The 24965-nt window shown below is 42.7% G+C and overlaps 2 protein-coding genes and 1 pseudogene across 2 annotated transcripts; all 3 read left to right on the top strand.

Moving 5' to 3' along the window:
* The first annotated feature begins 341 nt into the window (after positions 1-341).
* stard3.L (StAR related lipid transfer domain containing 3 L homeolog) lies at positions 342-10307 on the top strand. The gene is given in 14 exon segments (NM_001086496.1): positions 342-397; positions 2427-2693; positions 4722-4799; positions 4900-4977; positions 5132-5185; positions 6110-6227; positions 6694-6792; positions 6930-7084; positions 7618-7680; positions 7882-7977; positions 8308-8387; positions 8501-8605; positions 8770-8863; positions 9102-10307. Coding segments are annotated over 13 exon segments (1335 nt in total). The 5' UTR covers positions 342-397; positions 2427-2486; the 3' UTR covers positions 9210-10307.
* Positions 10308-11189: 882 nt separating this feature from the next.
* LOC108700777 lies at positions 11190-17583 on the top strand (annotated as a pseudogene).
* Positions 17584-20608: 3025 nt separating this feature from the next.
* tcap.L (titin-cap L homeolog) lies at positions 20609-23341 on the top strand. The gene is made up of 2 exons (XM_018234715.2): positions 20609-20993; positions 21948-23341. The coding sequence occupies exons 1-2, from the start codon at positions 20851-20853 to the stop codon at positions 22363-22365; spliced, it is 561 nt and encodes a 186-aa protein (XP_018090204.1). The 5' UTR covers positions 20609-20850; the 3' UTR covers positions 22366-23341.
* The last annotated feature ends 1624 nt before the right edge of the window (positions 23342-24965 follow it).

Below are 24965 nucleotides of genomic sequence, written 5' to 3'. Positions count from 1 at the left end.
AACACTAGAAATGTGAATTTTAGGAATTCTTTTATTATCAGCCTGAGTAATAGTGATTTTACTGACTGGGAATGGATAACAAATTGTCTGTCTTTGCTATTTCCATTGACAAAAGGATCTCTAGTCAGGAATGACGCGCGGAGGGATATCTATCTAACGTCTACACATGCGCTCTACGATAACTCCCACAATTCATTTCACCTAACAGCTCGTGACTGACACTGAGCCTCCGCCCGCCCCCATCATGACAGCGGCCAATGCCGAGCGAGAACACGTGAGTGTGTGATGTCACTGACTATACAGAGGACTTCCGGCTTCTGGTTCTTCCGGGTTGTTGTTGAGAGAGAGAGAGAGAAAGAGACCGGCTGGGGGAAGAAGTGGAAGAGGCTCTGGGAAGGTAATAACCCGTGACTTGTGGCGTTTGATAAGAGGACAGGGAATGTGACGAGGGAAATTAACAGGACGTGTGAGGGGCTCGTTTATAAACACTGGGCACGTTTGCGCCTGGGCAGTAACCATGGCAACCAGTCAGACGATTCTTTTCACGGTTCCACCTGCCTGAGAGAAGCTCGTCACTGATTGGTTGCTGCACGTCCCTGTGTTTATCAATGACTTGCTCAGGGGCTGAGAGGGTTAAAGATGCAGTTTGACATCTGATTGGTGGATTAGATGAGCAGATCTTGGCCCCACTAGTGGCACTCAGCTGACCCCTCCTCACATCAACTTCTTGTGTCACTTGCTCTTTCTTTTCTCCTGTTTACTTATTACTTCTCAAGCTGTCTGTCTGGTTGCTAAGGTCCAGTTAGCCTAGTAACTGTGCAGCGGTTAGACTGAGAGACTAAAGATAAACAGAGCGAGGCCTGACTAGTCTCACAGAGAAATCGTTTACTGACAACCTGGGGCTGTGACCCCCCCCACCAGCCAGGCACAATAGGAAGGAACATATCAGAACAATTCTAGTTAAAAAGGAAGACCAACTGTAAAGTTGCCAAGAGAAGACTAGTGTGTGGCACAGTAATGGTTAATGGTCAGGTGAAGCAGAGACTCCTCCGCAAAGAGGAACAAGAGCAACATAAAGGCAACATAAAGGCAACATAAAGGCAACATAAAGGGAACATAAAGGCAACATAAAGGCAACATAAAGGCAACATAAAGGGAACATAAAGGGAACATAAAGGCAACATAAAGGCAACATAAAGGCAACATAAAGGGAACATAAAGGGAACATAAAGGGAACATAAAGGCAACATAAAGGCAACATAAAGGCAACATAAAGGCAACATAAAGGCAACATAAAGGCAACATAAAGGCAACATAAAGGGAACATAAAGGGAACATAAAGGGAACATAAAGGGAACATAAAGGCAACATAAAGGCAACATAAAGGCAACATAAAGGCAACATAAAGGCAACATAAAGGGAACATAAAGGGAACATAAAGGCAACATAAAGGCAACATAAAGGCAACATAAAGGCAACATAAAGGCAACATAAAGGCAACATAAAGGCAACATAAAGGCAACATAAAGGCAACATAAAGGCAACATAAAGGCAACATAAAGGGAACATAAAGGGAACATAAAGGGAACATAAAGGCAACATAAAGGGAACATAAAGGCAACATAAAGGCAACATAAAGGGAACATAAAGGCAACATAAAGGCAACATAAAGGGAACATAAAGGGAACATAAAGGGAACATAAAGGCAACATAAAGGCAACATAAAGGCAACATAAAGGCAACATAAAGGCAACATAAAGGCAACATAAAGGAAACATAAAGGAAACATAAAGGCAACATAAAGGGAACATAAAGGGAACATAAAGGGAACACAAGGGGCAGAAAATAAATGAGCCAGTTGGTCTGATTCCCTTCTACCTGCAGGTGTGTAGTATTAGGATTAAACCAGGTGTGTTATTGGGATTAGCTAGGAGTGAAACCAGGTGTGTTATTGGGATAAAACCAGGTGTGTTATTGGGATTAAACAAGGTGTGTTATTAGAATTAAACCAGGTGTGTTATTAGGATTAAACCAGGATCGTTATTAGGATTAAGCCAGGTGAGAAAAAAATGCAGATTTCTCGGATTATAGTTCCTTTCTTAATGGTGTCTCCTCTATAACCAAATAAAAACCAAGCACAGGAATGCTGATCATTACACAAGGGGAACACAGTTAAATCTGGTTTATGCATATTTGGCTGCAAGACAAGGTCCATCTCATACCTGTGTAGCCAGTTTGCATGGATTATACTACCAGACTGTTGCTAAGTAAACTGGCAGTTAGACTGGGTCCAGAATTGCTAAGTGGCGCCTGCAGTGTTCCCTATTCCCATGGATATTTATATGTTTAATCTGTGTAACTGATAATGTATGTCACTTGTTTGTTTTATTATGTATCATTAGTTTCTCTGCTTTATTTCTATCCAGATGAATTGCTGACCTGGGCCCTTTCCTGCTTTTAATCATTCAGCGCCCCCTTTTCTCAAAATGACGAAAATTCCTGGGGATTTCCAGCCGGATCTGGAGAGGAGCCTTCCAGCCATTGCCTCCATGAGCCAGAGCCACGTCTTCTCTCCACGTTCCCTTCTGCCACGAGAACAGCGGCGGGCGATATCCGACGTGCGCCGAACTTTTTGTCTGTTTGTCACTTTTGACCTGCTTTTTATCTCCCTGCTTTGGATCATTGAACTGAATGTGAGTATACGGGCAAATAAAACTAGTATCCGCGTACTGATTACCTATAAACAACATATTCCATTTCAAAGGTGTGAGACATAGGAGTGCCATACAGTCACCAGTATGAATCATTATTAGTCCTGTTGCTTCTCTTCTCTGGTCATTACCTTTCCTGAACTAAATTCAGGGCAGTTGGTGAGCAGTAGCAGATTGATCTTTATTACTTTCCATTTGAGAAGGTTGTTTCCTGCACAGACTGTACTATAGCCGGGCACAAAACATAGGAACATATGATGTGATTGTACTACTTGCTTCATTGTTACTTCCCCTTCACTCGACACGAGTGAGACATGCCCGTCTTTATTGTGGCATGAAAATTTATTGGAATATACGTATATGTTCTTTATATACGTCTGTAAAAATATATATTATTATTTTAAAGGTTGCACTCTGTTTACAATAATCTCTTGCTATGGATTCTAGAGAATTAATGGGTGGTAGTGGGCAATGCTAAAATGTTAAATGTTCTAGTCCCCCTCTTTCAGTCATTCATAACCAGGGTCAAAAACTGGGGCAACATACTGTTTTAGGTGGTGTGAAATTTCTTTTTACAGTAAAAAAAGTAATTTAAAATAAGTCATAACTGGTTCTGAGCACAAAAATGTTATGAAACACAACCATTATTATAATTGTTATTATTTTTTATAAAGTGCCAACCTATTCTGCAGCTATGTACAATAAATGGGTGTTTGCATTGAACATACAACTTCACATACAAAAACTGCCTGTAATCGATACAGGAGGTAAAGAGGGCCCTGTCCAAAAGAGCTTGCAATCTAAGCACCTAGTCCTCTACACTCCTGCACACTCCTCTGTTCACTGTATATGTAGTCAAAAAGACTCTCCAAGAGGTCAGTGTATTTTTGTCAAAGTCTACAATCAAGAGAATGAATGTGAATATGAGGTGTAAATCGCTAGTAAGGCTCAAGAATTAGACTGTAAACTAAAAACAGTATTTGATGGAGAGATGAAACGAAGATCAACATGTACCAGACAAATATGAGTATAGAGAAGGGAATATAATAAACATCACATCTAAGAAACATGAGTGTAGATGTGTAGGACACGTATATACATAGTTATACTGTAATATATAACTAGTGCTTAGTCATTTTACAAGCCATAGTCAGAATTTAGTGTTGTCATGTGTATCACAAGGCTCATTCACACTATAAAATGAGGATGTTAAGTCATGTCACAGTTCAGCAACCTCAGCTTGTGGTGTGTGTATGCTCATATAATACACAAAAGCCATGAATATTCTGTAAATTATATCCTTATAAACGGTGAGTAGTGATGTCATCAGTTATAAACGGTGAGTAGTGATGTCATTTCTGTCACATGACTCACTAAAATTTGTGTATTATAATAAATAAAGTACCCCCAGTTGTAAAATATGAGGATATTAGAAGTTACCTCGGAGTTCCATGACCTGTATAAAAACACTCGGCCTTCGGCCTCGTGTTTTTATATGGTCATGAAACTCCTCGGTAACTTATAATACCCTTATATTTTACAAGAGGGGGTACTTTATTCACTATATAATGCCTACAGTACAATACATTATTATTCTATATACACACGCCCCATATACAAGTGTGTGCACCCTCACAAACAGCAAGTCCATACAATGAGTGAAGTGATTATTCAGGCTCTGTATATATGGAGCATTGGGCATGAATGTGGCACTGACTGATTGGATCTCATAGCCGTGTGCTTTCCTCTGCCACAGGCCCTACTCAGATCCATTAACTGATTCAGATGACAGATAGCAATGGAAGGGGCAGCGGGCAGTTGACTTGCTCATCTATCATGTGGCTGTTTGTGTAGAAGTGTAACAGCGTTTGCATTGATCTCACCTGGGGGTACAGAGCGGTGGGTGCAGAGAAATAAGTTTCTATCAGAGGGAGACGGGTAGAGACAAACCTGGATAAGCTTGTTCGGTATATTAACAGTCTGACTCCTGTCTTGCGTCTCTCTTCACAGACTAATAATGGCATTGAGAAGAACTTGGAGGAGGAGATCTTGTATTATGATTTTAAAAACTCCTTTTTTGATATATTTGTAAGTATCCTTAACGCACAGACTTGTACCTACCCCCTCAATCCAACTACGTTTCCTGCTCCAAGTTGTGTGACACTGTCTTTTATTTCTCTTTCAACAGCTTCTCGCAGTGTTCCGTTTCTCCGTCCTCATCCTCGCTTACGCCATAGTGCGCCTTCGTCACTGGTGGGCCATTGCGGTGAGTTAACCCTTTACAATGCCATTTTGAACAAGGTCTCCTCTAATCTGTGCAGCACAACAATGGCAACAAACGATGAACCTGCTGTAATAATATCGTATACACCCGACCGCAACATGTTCTGTTTGTGAATTGGAATGCCACTCTCTTCCAGATCACCACCCTTGTGACCAGTGCATTTCTCATTGTGAAGGTTATTCAGTCTGGAGTAAGTGAGTTTATATTGTATATCCTTATCTCTTGCTCTAGAGATCCCCAAATAGCAGATAGTACCATAAGCCTCTGATTATTACACTGCATGCCAGTATCCTGAGTATATTGTCGTCAGTTATGACTTTTAATTATTATACTATGTAATTTTTTTACACAAACATGAAATGAAATGACAACCCTAGAAATAATATATATATATATATATATATATATATATATATATATATATATATATATATATATATATATATATATATATATATATATATATATATATATATATATATATATATATATATATATATATATATATATATATATAAACTGGCTCCGCCTGGGAGCTGGAGTATAGGAGGAGGGATTAGTTCTTTTTTGTTGTGTCCTGCCTCCTAGTGGTGTTAGCTATACCCCATTGTTCCTGTGTCCCCCAAGCAGACCAAGGAGAAATAAATAAATATATATATATATATAAACTGGCTCCGCCTGGGAGCTGGAGTATAGGAGGAGGGATTAGTTCTTTTTTGTTGTGTCCTGCCTCCTAGTGGTGTTAGCTATACCCCATTGTTCCTGTGTCCCCCAAGCAGACCAAGGAGAAATAAATAAATAAATATATATATATATATATATATATATATATATATATATATATATATATATATATATATATATATATATATATATATTTTACACTGCTAATATGAACTTGTAAGAACAGCACCACCTCCTGGTTATTGTGCCTAAGCCGCTACAAGTGGCAGAAAGGTTCGTGAGAAGAGAGTAGTGAAATAATAAGAAAATCGATTATAAGAACGTTCCCAGCAGTACCCCCAAGTGCACTACTTTACCTAAAATAACACATTATTTAAAGGCACAGCTTAACGTTCTGGACTCGCTTTATGTTTATTCTTTTTGCCCCCAGCTCCTGTCAAAGGGGGCATTTGGCTATGTGTTGCCAATAGTGTCCTTTGTGTTGGCCTGGCTGGAGACCTGGTTCCTTGACTTCAAGGTCCTGACTCAGGAGGCGGAGGAGGAGAGATGTGAGTGTCCCCACTAACGGATTTGAGCCATTTTGCACAGTGTTATGGTTCCCATGTATTAGGGGTTTCAGGCTATTAGTATCCTGTATATATTACCAGCAGTATAAGACCCCCATGACATTCACACAACAGACACTAGAGATGAATTAGAAGCCAGTAAAAGTGCCAGTATATGTTATGTATATGCCGTTTTGGATAACCAGAAAGCATCACACGGGCATTATGTTTTCCTGTGATTCAATATTCTCAGCGCTACTGGTCCTTTTCAAGTTCTTCCCTCTGCATCTGTGATCAAAATTCTACAAGGTTTTTAATCAGTGTTAATTCCAAAAAATCTTGTTCTTTATGCATTTTTTTGTCCCCTTTTAAATGTTGATTGTTCTCCTAACACATCTTGTGGGGTACACTATAACTGTTTTTAGCATGTCTCCCAAAAGCCAATTTATTTTTCTTTTGTTTTACACAGGGTATATTGCTGCTCAAGCTGCGGCTACCCATCCCTCTCTTCTATACAATGGAGCGCTCTCAGATGGACAGTTCTACTCTCCTCCAGAGTCATTTGCAGGTGCCCATTAGAGAAATCCTTTTAAAGCTTTGTCTCTCTTTTGCTCACTTCTTTCTGAGTCACCACTATAGTGTCCCTCTCCATTTCTGTTCCACTGATTCCACTACATAACATTACATTGGTTCTGTTCCTCACAGGGTCAGATAATGAATTTGATGATGAAGAGGAAGCAGCCGGGAGGAAGGCAGTAACACCACAGGAGCGGGAGTATGTTCGACAGGGAAAAGAGGCCTTGCTGGTTATTGAGCAGATCCTGAGCCAAGAGGCTAACTGGAAATTCGAGAAGAGCAGTGTAAGTGCCACTTTATATCCATAAACCCCTTGCCTATAGTGTGTGTGTGCTGATCTCTGTCTTCTTAAAGTGATACTGACACTAAAAAAGTACATTTTAAAAGATGAGTGTACATTAAAAGTTACCTATAGGTCGTGTTGATCGTTTTTTGCTGAGAGGTTTTTTTTTGTAAGTTATTGTTTGCTGAAGTTTATAAACCTGACTGTTTTGTCAACCTGATTGTCGGTTAGAGTTTCTAATGCTAATGAACTCCTGCTGCACAAATATGGCAGCCCCTTCATGGGAGAACAAACCGGTAATTTTAAAAGCATCGTTCAAATACTTTATGGCAAAGTTATAAGTAGGTTTCAAAGGCAATATTATGATAAATGTAAAAAAAAGTTACATTTCTGGTGTCAGTATCTCTTTAAGCATAAGTGTAACTTTCACTTTAATAGAGCCCTGTGCTTTAGCCCCTTGTTATTACAGCAAAGCTCCCTGTTGCTGGGGGAAGTTATTTTGCTCTTCCTGATGTGAAAAAACTTCTCTTTCAGGATGCTGGAGATGTGGTGTATTCATTAGAGGTTCCTTTCCACGGAAAGACTTTTATCCTGAAGGTAACATGAAGCCGAATTAGGCCAAGGAAGGGCACCCTTTATCTATATTAGGACTCCTATTTGGGATAGGTAGGGCATTGGAGATTCCGTTTGCATTGTGGGAGATTATATTTCAGCGAGACCACATATTGTATGCTAACGTCTTCTATGACCTTGTGTTTGTAACTATGATTATCATCTAGTTGTCTCCTTCTTCCATAGACTCTAATGCAGTGCCCTGCGGAAACTGTGTACCAGGAGGTCATCCTGCAGCCCGAAAAGATGGTTTTATGGAATAGGACGGTGGCTCTGTGTCAGGTCAGTGTAACTTTACTTGGGGTAAAACTATGACATTTGGTAGATCTAGTTTATTACTTACATACTTTCTGCTGAGTTTATTTTCTGAAAGTAAAGTCTGGGAGGTTCCACGGCACATAAGATACGTGACTTTACCATTGGCCAAGGTTGATTGGAGCCATTTAATACCAGCCAGAAGGCTACACTGTGCTAGCGGCTCTCTATATACAGTAGCTGCTTCTTCTTGTTACAGGAAAGCAAGCGGCAGTTAGGGAGTAGCTCTTCTCTTATGCCATGGTCATTATCTTTATCTTATATTTATTGAATGCCTTGCTGTGGTTTACTCTCCAGGTCTTGCAGCGAATAGATGATAACACACTCGTATCCTATGATGTAGCAGCAGGAGCAGCTGGTGGCATGGTATCACCCAGGTATGTGGCACCCCATTTATATTTAGCTGCCTTCTATAAACCAGAAGTTTCGAAAAAGTGAAGGACCTGGGTCTGAGGGTGGGACCAGAATAATCTATTTGTTCTCCTTACAGGGATTTTGTTAATGTCCGACGTATTGAGAGAAGGAAGGATCGATACATTTCTGCTGGAATCTCCACCACACACATTTCCAGACCTCCACTCACAAAATATGTTCGGTACGAGGTTTTTTTTTTAATTACAGACGACTTTCAGTGGTGGCGCCGCTCAAATATTATTTATTGTGCAGTGTCAACCAGCAAAGGATCGGTTTCTTTTTTAAATTTACCTTTTATCCTTTTAACTTCTTTTTTTTCTCTTAATTTTTCTTGTTTATTTACAGAGGAGAAAATGGCCCAGGAGGATTTCTAGTACTTAAGTACCCCAAGAATCCTTCTATGTGCACCTTCATTTGGGTCCTCAACACAGATCTGAAGGTACCAGCCTTATCGTTGTTATTATTATATGGCACCAACATACTTTGATATTATTAACCATTCACACCAGTTTTTTATCTGGATCCACTATAGAAGAGAACATACAAACTCCTTGCCATTTCTGGAGTCCAGTGATTTGGCCTTTTGTCCTTCTGGAACATCCCCAGTGGGGACATTAGTCTCGTGAGGGCTGACTGGTACTTTTTTGCTTGACATTATTCTCTTCTTTCCTCAACAGGGTCGCTTACCTCGCTCCCTAATCCACCAGAGTCTGGGCGCCACAATGTTTGAGTTCTGCAGTCACCTCCGGAAAAGAATCCGGGATGTTCACGGTGAAACATCTTAACAAATCAGAGGCCTTAACCTGCTCTGTGTGCTGTCCACAAGCCAAGGCGCTGATCCGAGGCTGCTGACTGCAACTAATCCTTCATTTCAATTAACAGAAGGGCGGAACAGTCCGTGTTCCCTTTCCACCTTCTACTCCATCCATTACGGAACAGTTACTTTATTGGCTTCTTTCTCTCTCTGCCTCCCTGGAAGCTGGGAGTGTCGACTCTCTAGTGCCTAAATGAGGAATGGCCAGAAGTCAGGTTAATGATGTTTGGTGATGAAGGTCTTACATTCCTCTCCGTGGTTAAAGAAGTTGGGTGACCGTCCAATCATAGTGCTGCGAATGCCTTCAAGGCAGAGTGTGAGTGGCGTTTCACAGCTGCCAATCAAACTGTTTCATTATAATGACTATAGATTCCCGGGGGAGGTTTTGAGGTCCGTCCACCCTGGCGGTGTAAGAAGGTTTAGAGACTCTATAAATGATTAGGAAAGAATTGTTGAAGGCATTTTATGTGCTCTGTATTATGCACCGAACTGGATCAAACAGGGCAGGTGGGTGCACGAGTAGGTTAAAAGGGGGGAGATTTAGGGTGGCAGCATGTTCACTGAAGGTTTCTGTATAACCTGGTTTTAGAACGCAGGCATTACATTAATGCACCTGGCTTTGTGGCACTAACACAAGCCCCGAAATCGTTTAAATCCACTTTTGTGTTGTTTGTTGTCTAATTTGGGTGGGTGGGATTTATTATTTTAAGGACTGGCCTCTCTGCTCCTGCCACCTCACCCTCCTTTTATCTTAAATATGTCGCTCTACGGCTGCTCAATTGCACCTCCTGCCATCTTATTGGCGTCTCATTGGCGTCTCATTGACATCTTAACGGCTGCTTTGGGAGTCGCATTTCAGTAACAGCCGGCGCCGTTCCCTCTTTCTCTTCAGTGTTCCACGAGAGTTGCACAATTGCACCTTCTCTCCTTTTGTCTGGACTTACAAAAGGTGCCACACTCACTGCCCTTGACTTTGCTAGTGTCACATAACACTCTGTTTTTGTTTTTCGTTTATTATTTGTTTTTCTAACCGGAGAATGAAGACAATATTTGCAAAAAAAAAAAAAAAAATGTGAATTTGATTAACGAGAGATTTCAATAAAAACAATGAGACATTTCACTTCATTTTTGTATTTCTTCAAACGATTTTAAAGAAGAAATAAACATCCTGCAACAAAGTCATGTAAAACTGCTCACCATGCTCTTCATTTTTCCCCTTGCCCCCTGAAATTACAGATGAGGGGTGCCTCAATTATAACTTGTACCCCCGCACCATTGCCACTTGGTTTGGTCGGGATCTTGAAGCACTGTAGCAGACTGTCTGCACTGAAGACCCAAAAACTTCTTCAACCCAACTGGGACTTTGCTGCATTCCTTCCACCTTGTGTCACTCTCTGAACGTCCAAGTGAGCCGAGCTATTTATTCCTCTCCGGCCAGCGGCCAATGCAATTACTGGCCAATATACTGTAGGACATGGAACCCACAGGAGGCAAAGGCACATCAGCCACATTGATGCCTGGCAAGAGTTGTAGTAGAAAAGCCCAGGTTTGAGATCTGGTGCCAGAATATATTCTAGAACATTAGTGAGAGCAAACGTTCTATATAAAGTGATGAACATCGGGAATATTCTACTGAAAACAGCAAGCTAAGCAATTGGCCAAGCACCCCGTGCCTCCCCTCCTCAGTCTTCCAACATTAGCAGAAAGAAAACAAGCAGGACAAATAGCCAGAGGGAACCTGCTCAGACAGAATTTTGTACCGCTATCATGTAGACCAGGGGTGTCCAACCTTTTGCCTTCCCTGGGACACATTGGAAAAAGAAAAATTGTCTGGGGCCACACATGAAATACATAAACACTTGATTTGTAAAAGTAAAGAAAATACACAGAAAAGAACTAAAATACCATGGAGCTATACACTGGAATATGGGACACCTGGATATTGAATAGACTTATTATTACATTATTATAACGTTTACTCTGGAACTGAGCGTTTCAAGCTGGGCCGCATTCATATGCACCCTGGGCCACATGCGGCCCTTGGGCCACAGGTTGGACACCCCTGATGTAGACTTTATTTAATAATTGAGTGATGCCTTTAGAGGAGAGATGGAGGCATCGTGAAGGCCAGTTGGGGTCTTGCCCCTCAAAGTTTCTGCCTACATGTTCACGCCTTACAATGTCAGAGCTGAAATATTCAAACCCACTAAAAATGTCCCCTTGAGCAAAGCAGAAAAATATCCCCTTGAGCAGTATCCAACCTTTATGGGGGAAAAGGGGCTGCAAACAGCCAAATATCGGCACTACCAAGTAAATATAAAAAAAAAAATATATAGTAAAGCATAAAAAAAAATACTCACAGTTTACCCCAGTCTATGGGTGCTTATATACATAACCAAAACAAAAAATGAGTTTTTTTCATAACAATAAACCAAAAAGTGGTTTTACATCCATTTATTAGGACAATACAGGTGATGGGCTAACGCGTTTTGTGCCTATTGGGGACACTTACTCCTAGGCTACCCGGCACCCCCATGTACACATCCTATATATGGGATTAACCAGTCATATGTGCACCTCAACCAATCACAATTGTGAAGACAAATTACCAATGAAACCATTTACATCCAAAATTGTCCATGATGAACTGGTGATAAAAACCCACACAACTGAAAAGTTCTAAATATGTAAACAAGATACAAAAATATATGTGTGTGTGTGTGTATATATATATATATATATATATATATTGTACAAAATTAACTACTGAAAAAATGAACTAGTGACAAAATGACATAAATAAGATAAAGTAGAACTTTATTGGGGGAGGGTCTGGGAACTGTTGCTCTTCGTCAGGCCTAGATTAGCAGCAGTTGTTTTTCCAGTGTTCAGTCTATTGGTATTGCCGCCTCCACTGTAAGGCCTGGAATTCCAAGACTCTTGGTCCCATAACTGGGCCACGCAACCTCTTTCTCATACATTCCATGTTAAGCCTATAAGCCCCAAATGTGCAAAACTTTCAGATTCGAGCGGCTTTTTTTAGATTCATCATTTAATGAGTTTGCTGCTATTTTTACTCTTTTGTCGTCTGAACTTTTTATAGCGGAGATAGAGATTCCCCAACCATAGGGTTTAGATGTTGGAACATTGTTGCTGGGATCACAAGAGTATTATTGATGGCAATGATGTTGGGGATTAGGCTCACAGTTGGGGTTCCCACTAATCTTACAGGGGTTCAGTTGGATTCAGGTCAGGGATCTGTGCAGGACAGTCAAGTTCTTCCTCTCACATCTCCACAAACCCATCTGATAGGGACCTGTTTTCACCTACCAACTAAACACCGTGGACTGTTTTGTATAGACACCAGCTTATACTTGGTTTAACATTCTAGAGCCACCAACTTCCACCCAACACTCGTCTCCCGAAACACAATTTATATTTGGAATGGCTCGTTCTCACCTACCAATATAACTCTAGGGACTTCTCTCTGTAGACACCAGATACCATTCCTCTCTAGGGCCACCAACTTATATCAGGGACTCTACTCTATAGACCCCAACTTATACTAATTGGCATACCTCTCTAGAGCCACCAACCAGGGACTGCTATGTATAGACACCAGCTTCTAACTTTCATGCCTCTCTAGAGCCTCCAAGGTACACTTTGGACACCTCTCTTTCTCTCCAGACACAAAGGATAAACTCTGGAGGCACCTCTGCGTCTGTGATTTCAGGAGGTGTCTGATGCTTCTCCTTATCATCACGCTCCATAGCTTGAGGCTTCCTGTTGGGCTGCAGTCCATGTGATTCCCTTGTGCTTTCATTCCAACGACACAGAATAAATTGTTTATTAAATCCACCCCCCTATGTTTATGCTGAAAACCCCAGTCCTCCCACTCCCATCATTCACAGTACTGGCCCCCACCATGGATGGAAAGAGAAGTTTTTATCACTACTTCTGCTGCTGCTGCAGAAAAGGCCACTGATCAGGTAGGAAAAATAGAGACTCCTTGCCAATGTTAACATGAATGGAAACCCAGAAGCCAAGTGAGAACTCCTATAGTAGATTGTAAGCTCTTGTGGTCATGACTTCCATACACATGAAGCAGAGAGTGCATTCGGGTGGACTTTAATGTACTGGTCAGTGAAAATCTCTCTCCCAGTAATGTAATACCCTGCTCAGCCATTAGTCCTTCAGTTTCCCTATGGCAAGGATAGGCAACCATTGCAATTCCAGCTGTAGCAAGACTACAAATCCCAGCATTCTCCACCAAAAGCAGCCTGGTACTGGCCTTTTAAGTTTTACTAAACTGTCCTACATTGAGCCATTGCTGTAAAGAGGCACTCCTGAAGGGGCAACTTTTTTCCCCTGTCTCCCCCTACAGTGACACTTTACTGTACTTTGACCGGGAAGTGAAACGTCGGTGAGCAGAAGAGGCCAATCTTCGGAATGAGCCCCAGGATGATGACCGTGAACTCTACAATCTCTTACAAAAACGGGCAAAGACTCGCAGGGGGGCAGAGGTAAGTCACTGACTTAACCCTTGGGATAGGGATCAATAGCTGGACAAGAGGTAACTCCAGACGAGTTCCCATATCCATGTGCTGTAAGTCATATCTTAGTGTCAGCCCTAAAAATTCTATTTTCATGGAATATCTTATGGTTTTATGCTTACCCACTGGGGTTTAAATCACAGCCAGGGTTGCTGATTCAATCCCAACAACAGACCCTTATTGGGGCTCCTCAGGGCAGTGGAAAGGGTGTTCCAAACTGACTGACCTCATAATTTATATACAGTTGTACTGTCATATCTATGGTTCTTTGGCTGTTGGACTGTTCTAGGAGTTGTAGACCAACAAGAGCTAGTGGCTGGAGTTGATAGAAAGCTCTACTGTTGTCATCTTGTCCTAGTGTCACCATCTTGTCCCATCTGATTGCTGTGCCCCAAAGTTCCTACATACAATAATGCATTGTGTTTGCACTCTTACATGTACGTTACCACCTTCTTGTAGGAAAGAAAGCTCTTTACTGCTCATTTTGAGGCTTTTTAGCATGGCGTGGGTAGATAACATTAGATGGGTCTTTTATGAAGGGCCTTCTCCATATAACAGTGCTTGCTTTGTCCTCCACAAGACCCTGCAGGCGTGTTTTGCTTTTGATGAGACTCCTACAATGACCAGGATTTAGGGTCAGTGTTGTGCCCAGGAGTAAAGTGAAAGTGTCATGCGATTCAGACGAAGGTCAGAAGTTTAATAGAAGGACTGGGCCCTGAGACTTCTTTGCCTTCCTTCCTCAGGGTTACCGAAGGCTGAGTTTTGACATCAGTGCCCACCGACAGATACGCAAGGATGTGAAGGACCAATGGAGGGCGCTGCTTGAAAACCTGGGTGAGACCTTCAGACGTCCTCTCTCTCTCTCTTTTAACCTGCTAGCTAAAGAATGGCTGCCTTTCTACCAGTAATAACCTCAGCTAATTACCATCCCAGGGTAATGAATGAATCCCCCCATCAAATCAGGCTGAATTGACAGTCTTTGTTTTCTAAACCTATAATCAATCATTTTTATGGTTTCTATGTGTCTTGGACATTTATCTAAAATAGGTTCCTTTTTACTTGTGTTGCTGTCTGTTCATCCACCTTCTTTTTCCAGCCCATTTTATTGTCTGTGCGACCATGTTTCTTTCTCAGTCCTCCACCAATGAGCACCTTCTTCATCCTCCTCCTCAATCTTCTTTACCCTCATCAGGATTCAGGAATGAAGCCGATTCCCTTCTCACCGTCACCTCCAACACTTCCTACAAGAGCCTACGGAATCCATCCAAAGCTCGGCACCTACTCAGCTTACTGGCTCAGGACACCAACATCTTTGAGCAGCAGAGAGATATCTCTTTGTTCTGGTATGTCCGACCCACTCAGTGATTAAGGACAGTCATACACAATAATAAAAAGTGGTGGAGACCATTGAAAAATCTCAACTCAGATGATGTATGTAAGGCAGTGGTCCCCAACCAGTAGCTCGTGAGCAACATGTTGCTCTCCAGCCCCTTGGATGTTGCTCCCAGTGGCCTCAAAGCAGGTACTAATTTTTGAGTTCCTAGCTTGGAGGCAAGTTTTGGTTGTATAAAAACCAGGTGCACTGTCAAACAGAACCTCAATGTAGGGTGACAATCCACATAGGGGCTACTAAATGGCCAATCACACCACTTATTTGGCACCCCAACAAAATTTTTCATGCTAGTGTTGCTCCCCAACTCCTTTTACTTCTGAATGTTGCTCACGGGTTCAAAAGGTTGGGGATCCCTGATGTAAGGTAACCTCCAGCCCCTGCAATATATACCGAAGACTGAGGGTGCCATAAGTATATGTTGTTTCACCTCTGGTCCACCAGCTGACCACTACCTGCTAAAAGGGCATTTTGGGTAGACCCACTTCTTGCGCTATACAGGGGGTGGATACACACATTCTAAATACTTATGTAATATTTAACTTTCTCCTTTTATTAGATAATAATTTAACCAATATTCGTTGGGTTTGGAAGCAGTGCCAAAAGAGTTAATGTGCTTTGGCCCATCGCATAGCGCCGGGTGGTCCCCCCACCCCTTTCCCTGCAGCCTTGTAACACTGTGTTCTGGCTTCTGTGTTTCACTGGATGTGGTGACAGAACAGACACCAATTACAGGTGCTAAATGTCATCTCCTAAGTGTTTTATTACGCAGAGAAGCTGATAATGCTGAGTATGAGGGAACAGATTCAGGAAATCCCTGTCCTGTTATATCAGCAGAGAGGCAATAACCTTCCCCAGTGAGCACCCTCTTCACCGCTTGTTCTTGATAGGTCCTTGGTGCGTGACTTATGGAGTGACATAGGGGCCACCAGAGATATTAGGTGTCTACTTCTGTCTCTACCGTGTAGGTAGAAGAATTTCCGCAAGCCTCCTGATCTGAGACCTTTCTTCAACCCATGAGCTCAATGTACAAACAGGTCAAGCATAATTATTTGAGGGTCTCCTGATCAAGACAAAAACAACAGCTCAGCCCTGTCCTGCTGGTAGAAGAATTGATGCAGGTCTCTGCTTTCTAAAACAGAGAGCAGAGACCACCCCATGACCTCAATGTCCAAGCAGGATAAGCGCCATCGTTGAAGGTCTCCTGAGCAAGTGACACAAGACAGCAGCTTATCCTCAAAACTTCACCAATCTTCCCCTGGGGTCCACATGCCCTACACCTTAAAAAAGGGAGACAAAAACTTAAAAATCACCAGGCACTCAATGTGGTTCACCATGTAGATGGAATTGGGTTTATATACAGAAATAACATAAAGAAAATGAAAGCCACATACTGACCCCACTAGCGGTTAGAAGCAGTTGTACTTCCCATCTGTTTTTACTGACAGTTTTGGGGTTGGTTTGTTGCCGGTGCCCAATGATTGACCATTTCTACTGGCAGAACATGTAACACAAGCATGCAATCTTTTTTTTATTCAGCACCGTCTCATAGTCCTTGATATGGGGACAGAGTTTGTGTCTATTGCAAGGCGTTTTTACCCCCCCGAGACAGAAGAGACCAGCGAAAAGGATCCAGTAGAACCCGGTACTGCTGTCCTAGTCAGTCCTTGTGCCGAAGAACCCAGAGATGGTGGTGAGAAAGAGGAATTATCTGTAGAAGTGGATGAAGACAGCTTCTTGATGAATCTTTTGGAATAACAATACACAGATCTTCCCAAACACAAGCACCTGACATATTTCTTCTGGGAACCTTCTTTATCCACATTATTCTTCCCCTTCCAGTTCCCTGTCTCAGTTGGTTTTGTTTCTGCCTAAATACCACCATGTCATTTCAGTTTATGTGCCCAGTCCTTTGACTCTTGTTTCCCTGAATGCTTACGTCCCACCTCTTGCTCACATACAGTCATCTTATGTTTAATAGAGAGGTCTTCAGGCTTTTGGCTTTCAGGTCCACCATGTTTTCAGAACCTCCTTAGCACACAACAAGATAAAATGAAAACATGGCTGTAACCAAGGGACATTTTTGTTTGGGTTGTCTATCAATAGGCCATTCCCAACTGGAGAGAATAGCATCATATACTTATATCTAGTGTCTGGTTGATTTTTGGAGAGACTAAGGTTCCCTAAACCTTTCCTAATCTCTTTGTATCATCATGGCATACAGTTTCCAATAATATCCAAGTAGCTGTAGAGGAAATCGCACACCCACGACACCCGTCCAATATGGTAGTACCTGGTGCCCGGTGATGGAGGAATCGGCAAACCTCTCAAGTAGATACGAAAAAGCACACCGGCACACAGGATTTGAAGCTGCAGGGCGAGCCCTTGCAATTTTTTAATGCAGTGCAGGTGCACCTGCACTGCATTAAAAAATTGCAAGGGCTCGCCCTGCAGCTTCAAATCCTGTGTGCCGGTGTGCTTTTTCGTATCCAATAATATCCAAAACATTAAATAATCACTCAACCTCCAGTTTTATGCTAATTTGTCTTTAGTCTGCCCCTTTCTGTTCAACCACATTGGTTGCTGCTAGATGGGCCTGGCCAACATTTTCAGAACAACTAGTCTATTGTCTCAGGTTCTGCATGACCCATTAACATCTGTTTGTGTGCCTGAATGAATTCTGGTTCAGAAGATACAGAATAACCAGACGAGGTTCTGGTCATTTCTTTGGCATTTCTGAGGAACACAGGAGACCTACCTGGTAAAACTCCACCATCCAGGAGGCAAAAATGGGGAGTTCCAGGACTTCCTTTCTAAAAAGCAGTTTTTTATAGTGTTCTGTCCATGGGACGTTGGACTCATAGGTGTTCAGGGATACCCAACACAAGGAACCTGATCAATAAATAAATTTTTTTTTATTACTGTGGTTTAGTGTCCATGATTTTACAGTGTTACATGTTTTGCTTACCCTTACCCTGCTGATCATAACTGAGAACATTGTAAATGCCTTTTAGTTAGGACTGACCTGCTTAGGGCTGTCAATCAGCAAAACATGAAGGCCACAAGAGTGAGCTAAGGATTTAGCCTTTCCTATCGGCAGCATCAGTCCCAGAACGGACACCCAATACCCCTCTGCTCTTCTTCAGAGTCTTGGCTCACCTTGAAGGCCGCGCTACTTGTATGTACTAATGAGTGGGTGGCAGCTGTTGTGCCTCTTCTTGTATCTGGCAGGAGATTTTATTTCCTCTCTTGGGTGGTTTAGTTTGCCCTGCCAGACTTCTCTGTCATCTAATCTTTCACATTCTGTCTGGCCTTAGGCTTCACTTGCCTTTAATCTGGAACCCTCTGCCGATTGGTCGATGTTGGACAGTAAATACCATGGAAATCAGCTCAAACAAAGGAAGCACATCTACATTCTGTTTATCCGTTTCACTACAATGTACTGAAAACTAAAAAAAAAAAACTGAAAATGTACTGAAAACTAATACTAACTGAACATTACCCATCATTCCTTTGGACCCATCACTGCCTGCAAGGAGTTTGTAGGTTCTCCCTGTGACTCGGGTTGTGAGTGGGAACCAGAGGAACCTGATCCAAATACATAGAGGCAAGTTAATCGGCTCCTGGTGGAACCGGCCTGTTGGTTTGAAAGGAAGACGTCAACTGTCCTCGTCATTAGGGAGATAACGATCCGGCCCTGGATTTGTCTATTTAGACTTAATTCCTCTTCACTCTAAATGGGAATGTGATAAAAGGTCTAAAAATAGCCTGGAGTGGATCGTTATCTTTCTAATGACTCTGGTTGGTCTCTGGAAATGTGAATAATGGAACGTTGCCTGAGTAGTATTTCAGCACTATGCCGGAGCTTTATTTAGCACCCACCCAGGGTCGGACATAAGTCATCATAATCACTGGGGCTTCTTAACATATTGGCTCCCCCCTCATTGATTCCCTTTAAAGCAGGGAACACACATATATATATATATATAAACACAAATCATATGAGACTGACAGTAGCAGAAGGGATGACCGATAGGGGCAGCTGTTTAGGGCCTCCGGGAGTTCAGGGCAACGATGAAGTAACAATATTATTATCATGTATATGAGATATGTATGAGATGTATATGAAATGTATATGAGATATGTATGAGATGTATATGAGATATGTATGAGATGTATATATAGATATATATTTCTCAGCAGCGCTCACATCATTGGCTGGAATGGGAATTCCCTTGGCACAAGGCCAGGTCTATCAGGCACTCGCTGTGTCCATATTTCAGGAGCAGTCTGGCACCCGGGCACTCACACTCACACTCATGTTTGGGCTTGGGCAAACCCCCCTCCCTCGATGGCCCCCCGAAGTGACAGTGGGGGGTGGGGGGAGCAGAAAGATATGCACAAAAGGAATAGAAATTCACAGATTGGTGCAAATTTAACTCTGATGTCATTAGCTAATCAATCACAACTAACTGCTCTATCGCCCACAATGGTGCACAGTAGTGTATGGGAATGAGCTACTGAGAGTAGGGTGTGAGTGACAGGAGAGGGTGGGTGCCAGGGAGAGCGAATACCCGCTGCTCTTCTCCACTTGCACTTTGGCACCGACTCACGGGGGGATTAGTGGCACTAACGTTGTTTATTTAACAGAGAGGATTTATCAAGGTCACACCAACCCCAACACTCATCAGATCGGCCGTAAAAGGAGGAAAAAATACACATAAAATAAAATACACATAACCCACCACTCACGCTAAGTCTGACACCCTTTCATCACATAAACAGATGGAGAACAATTAGTAATGTTAATTACACATATCCAGTGGCATTCAGTTATAATTTGGGGTTGTTTCTGGACCCCCCTTACACTACAATGGAATTTGCAGGAAAGGAAGGTTTAGGGGTTATTCATTATGGCCCCAGGGGAGGCAAGTTCTACAGTTAAAAACCAGGGACCTGGCAACTAGTGCCGAAATGGAAAGCCAACACTAGAGTGCAGTTGGGTCAAGTCATGGGGCAGCCAGTAAGTATTTCCATTGCAGCCGCAATGATGAACCTTCTCCAGCTCCACCCGTGTGAATACAGTGCTGGTAAATGCAGGTAGTGCTGTATTCATGGGGCACATCTCTATGATCCATTTTTGGACTGCAAAGACCTGTATCAATGCAGAAGAAAACATGGCTGTAACTAAAGACACAAGTGGGTTGTTGTAGTTCATGTGTTGGCTGGTACTGTTCATATTACTGTTGGCCTCATGCCCTGTGGCACCTGCTCTCCTTCAGCCTCTGCCTTTTTCCCAAGGGACAATTCGGTTTGTAGGTTCCATAATCACAAGATAAATATTATTGAGCTTTACTCCAGCTTGACATTCCCTAATGAGGTGCCTAATGAGCAGGATCACACGCTCGCTCCTACTGTATATCACTCTGAGAGCCGGGAACTCTCTTATTGATGACAAATCCTTCCCATATCTGTTCCCTGTGTCCCTCATTTGTCACTGGGACTGAGGGGGATGACGATGACTCTTTGTGCAGATATAGACTGTTACTGAACAGAATGAAAATAGACACACACAAGGGTATATAAATGTGGGGCAGAGCCCAGTCTGGCAGAGTCAAACACACTCAGGATCAGAAGGAGAAACCACAGCTCTAAACCCAGACAGAAAGATGGTGGGAAAGACCGAGACCCTCAGGACCATGGGGAACGTGGCCGAGCTGAGCTGCCGGGTGCAAGAAGACAACACGGCCAGGAGGGAGGGCTTCTCTGCAGAATGGATAGACACCTCCATATTCAGCCGACCAGAGGAAAGGTACGAAGGGAGAACGGGGAGACACGGTCCAGCTTCACAGTGGACTATTGGGGAGAAATGTACCAGCTTGTTCTTATCTAGGGGGGTCTACCTGCTCACTCTACAAAACCTGCGTACCCTTTAAATTAATGCACAACCCATAACCATAATCCTGAAATGTCTTGGTCTCTATGAAAATCCCATATTTAAAAAAAAAAAAAACAAATACAGTAAATGTTCTTTGCTGGTAGGTTGCTATGGGTTACTAGACCTTTGCAGCTTTTATTACATATACTTTCACTGTTTTGTTCTACACACCATTTGTTCTGTACAAATTCTTTGTGCCCAATACTGAACCCTAAAAAGTTAGACATGGCACATGACAGGGTTCCAATATTAGAGTTCCAGTTTTAGGGTGCCAGTGTTAGGGTTCCAGTGTTGTTAGGGTTCCAGTGTTAGGGTTCCAGTATTAGAGTTCTAGTGTAAGGGTTTAAGTGTTAGGGTTTAAGTGTTAGGGTTCCAGTGTTAGGGTTCCAGTATTAGAGTTCAAGTGTTAGGGTTCCAGTGTTAGGGTTCCAGTATTAGAGTTCCAGTGTTAGGGTTCCAGTGTTAGGGTTCCAGTATTAGAGTTCTAGTGTAAGGGTTTAAGTGTTAGGGTTTAAGTGTTAGGGTTCCAGTGTTAGGGTTCCAGTATTAGAGTTCAAGTGTTAGGGTTCCAGTGTTAGGGTTCCAGTGTTAGGGTTCCAGTATTAGAGTTCCAGTGTTAGGGTTCCAGTGTTAGGGTTCCAGTGTTAGGGTTCCAGTATTAGAGTTCCAGTGTTAGGGTTCCAGTGTTGTTAGGATTCCTGTGTTAGGGTTCCAGTATTAGAGTTCCAGTGTTAGGGTTTAAGTGATAGGGTTCCAGTGTTGCAATTTGGTGTTGAAAAGCATTCAAAATAACAAATATTAATCAGTCTTTTTTACTCCCTATTTTAGCTGCAATGCCCGCGATGCCAACGTGTGGAAAAGAGAGAGTTTCCACCAACAGGGACAGACCCGCTTCTTGGTCCAACAGTCTCCTGCCCAGGTCATGAAAATGGGGCGTCTTGGCCAAAAACTAACCCAGTACCAGCTGCCCTACCAGAGAATGTTGCCTCTACCTATCTTCAAGCCAGCAGATCTCAACAGCAAGATGGATCGCATGGCCACCCCACCCCAGCTGCGCAGCATGATGGAGTTCGAAAGGGGGCTTAGCCACCCAGGCAATGATGGAGTGTGCCCCGATAAAAAGTCTCTCTCCCAGATCACTAAAGAGTTGCCACCAGTCATGCAACCAGCGAGAATGGAGATTATGAAGCCTGGCATGGCCCAGTCTTTTACAAGGTCTATGTCTCAAGAGGTCATGAGAGGCTAGAGGAGAGGGAAGGTCTAGAGGAGCATGAAAGGTGTAGAGCAAGTGCCAAATCCTGTCTGCTACTCATAGATGGCCAGGTTAGAGTGCAGTGTGTGTCTGCATAGTGTCTGCTCTAGAATGCCCCAATTTGTATAGCTGGAAATGGCCAACTGGAGACAACCTCTTCGTTGTATTTGTAAACTGGATAGAATATTCCAGCTTGAAATTATTTGCAGAAATATATATGTATCTTATCTGTTGGGAATTATATATGGAATGGAAGGTGGCATATGAGTAGGTACAGGAGCTCTTAGTCCTTTAGACCATAGAGTTTTAGAGTAAGAAGGTAGAAAGGTTGTCATTCCACTGCTTCCACCCATGCACCCCAAGCCTTGTTTGGCTGAAATACGGCCTTCAATGGGAGACAGGGTAACATGGCTGAATTCCCTTTTTACTAAGCAAGAATGGGTTACTTGTTGCCCTGGGTTTTAGTGCCATGGTTGGTGTTGGCCACTTTAAGGAAGGTTGGAGACCTGGTTAAGCATTTTCTGACTTGACCGAGCAAAACCACTTAATGCACTTTAGATGCCAATACGCAAGGAATCCAGGGCACTTTGCAGAGAGATTGCAGGTGAATAGGAATGAAGAGGGACATAGTTTGTATAAAGCACCACGGATGGTCACTGTAGGAATCAGATCCCTCAAACATAATGGTATGGGCCACACTATGTATTCCCAACCTCTCCTACATGAAATCCTGGTGACTGAACTACCTGGAACTGGCAAGTGTTGAGCTATGAGGCATTTACACACCTCGAGTGATGGGACAGTGGGAAATGCGTTAGGTGAAACTGCAGAATGCAGATCCCTCCGCCCTTAAAGGGGCAGTTTTGTATGTAAACAGATATTTATATTTGTACCTACGTTTGTCTTGGTACTAATTATGTTCTAATGTTATTTTCTTAGGTCTAATAAAAAAAACTTTGTTTCAATAAAACTTTGTGTCTTTCTTGTGGATCCCTAGTCTAGGCCCTTCCTTGTTTCCCACATTGGCCTACATAATACCTACAACGTGTTGCGCTGTTTACATATCATTGTTAAGAGGTGGTCCCTGGATGCCAAGTTCCCTGGTGGGCTCTAGGATGTCTAATCCACTGTTTAGTTCCTAACACTGTACAGAAGAGACTGTAGAGAGAGAAGCAATCTTGACACTCTCTTAGAAAGTGGTTCCAAAACCTGTTTGGATCAAACGTCAAGTCCACCTAACATTTGGCCAGGGCCCCCCTTAGCTCATAACAAGATTACAGACATATGTAAACATCACTGCCATTCAGTCGTAGTTCCAAGAATATCTAAGGTTCAAATACATTTTTGCCCCAACAACCCTTGAACTGACCTTCAAGCTGGGCTTTCAGGACTATCTAATGTAGAAACTAGGCTTCTTCACAAAGGTCTGGCCTTTCGTCTTTGTCCCTCCAGCACTGGCTCAGGGGTCATCTGCAACGATTTTAAACCACTGTTAAAGGTGAAGTAAAGCTTTCCTGGAGAAATGTTAACTATAGCACCTTTGTAGGACCTCCAGGACCACTTCTCAAGAGTTTTGCAGTGGAGTTGGCTGTCACAATCCTTGGCTGTGGTGCTTCCATTCTCAACAAAGATCACCGTGACCATCAAAAAGGTGCATTCACACCTGGCATGACCATGGATTGGCTCCTTGTGCCCACATGACTGCCCATTACACAACAAGATCCATGTTTGATAACTGTCCCCAATATCCAGGGACGTTCTAAAGTTTAGAATTGGAGAACAATCCCTGGCTCTGTAGCCAATAAAGATGGAGGTGCCAGTTCTTATGTCCATCATGGGTGTCATGCCGTGGGCATGTGGTGCTGTGCCAGCTCTCCAATGTGGTCAACAAATTATTTTCAGAGGTTGGCAGGGATGGTGAGGCGGGTTATTTATACAAGTGAGACAACAGTGGTGTAAAAATATACAGATCTTGTCAAATTCTTGCTGAATCAGAACCTAAATAGGAAATAACGGAGGCTCTGGAGGCCACAGGAAGACGGTGGATGGGGTATAAGTCAGGTTGGACGACCCTCCCAATAAGGATACTGGTAAAATAGATGCAAAATGTTGTGTGTGTTGATGGTATCCAAAAAGGCACTTGCTCCTAAAAACTTATGTCCATCCACCCAGCCTGAAACAAAGGAATCCTAGAACAACCCCCTATCTCTCCACTTGCTTTGAGCATCACCTCCTCTGGCTCGCTAGGAATGCTGGGAGATCCAGTGCAAAACAGCTGGTGGTTATTCATCCGATATCCCATGAAATAAGGGGCAGGAGCTAATAAATTCTCTTCCATTAAATTGAAACCACAAAAAGCTGATTTACACACAAACCCCATGTGGCCACATATATCTGTACGTGTAGATCTGTCATCACGCGTGTCCAGCCGCGACATGGAAAGTTGGCACATGTGAGGAATGTCGACCTACAACGACGAGGCTTTGAAATCTGTTTTTAATAGAAGGCTCAAGCTCAAGCAGGGGGAGATTAGGGTCCCACTGGGTGTTCAAATGCCATTAACCCTTTCAGCTCATGGACAAGGACTTGCACTT

This window comes from Xenopus laevis, chromosome 9_10L (genome assembly GCF_017654675.1).
Source record: "Xenopus laevis strain J_2021 chromosome 9_10L, Xenopus_laevis_v10.1, whole genome shotgun sequence".
Lineage (NCBI taxonomy): Eukaryota > Metazoa > Chordata > Amphibia > Anura > Pipidae > Xenopus > Xenopus laevis.
Note: the sequence above shows the minus strand (reverse complement) of the source record. Positions and strands in the feature narration are given on the sequence as shown.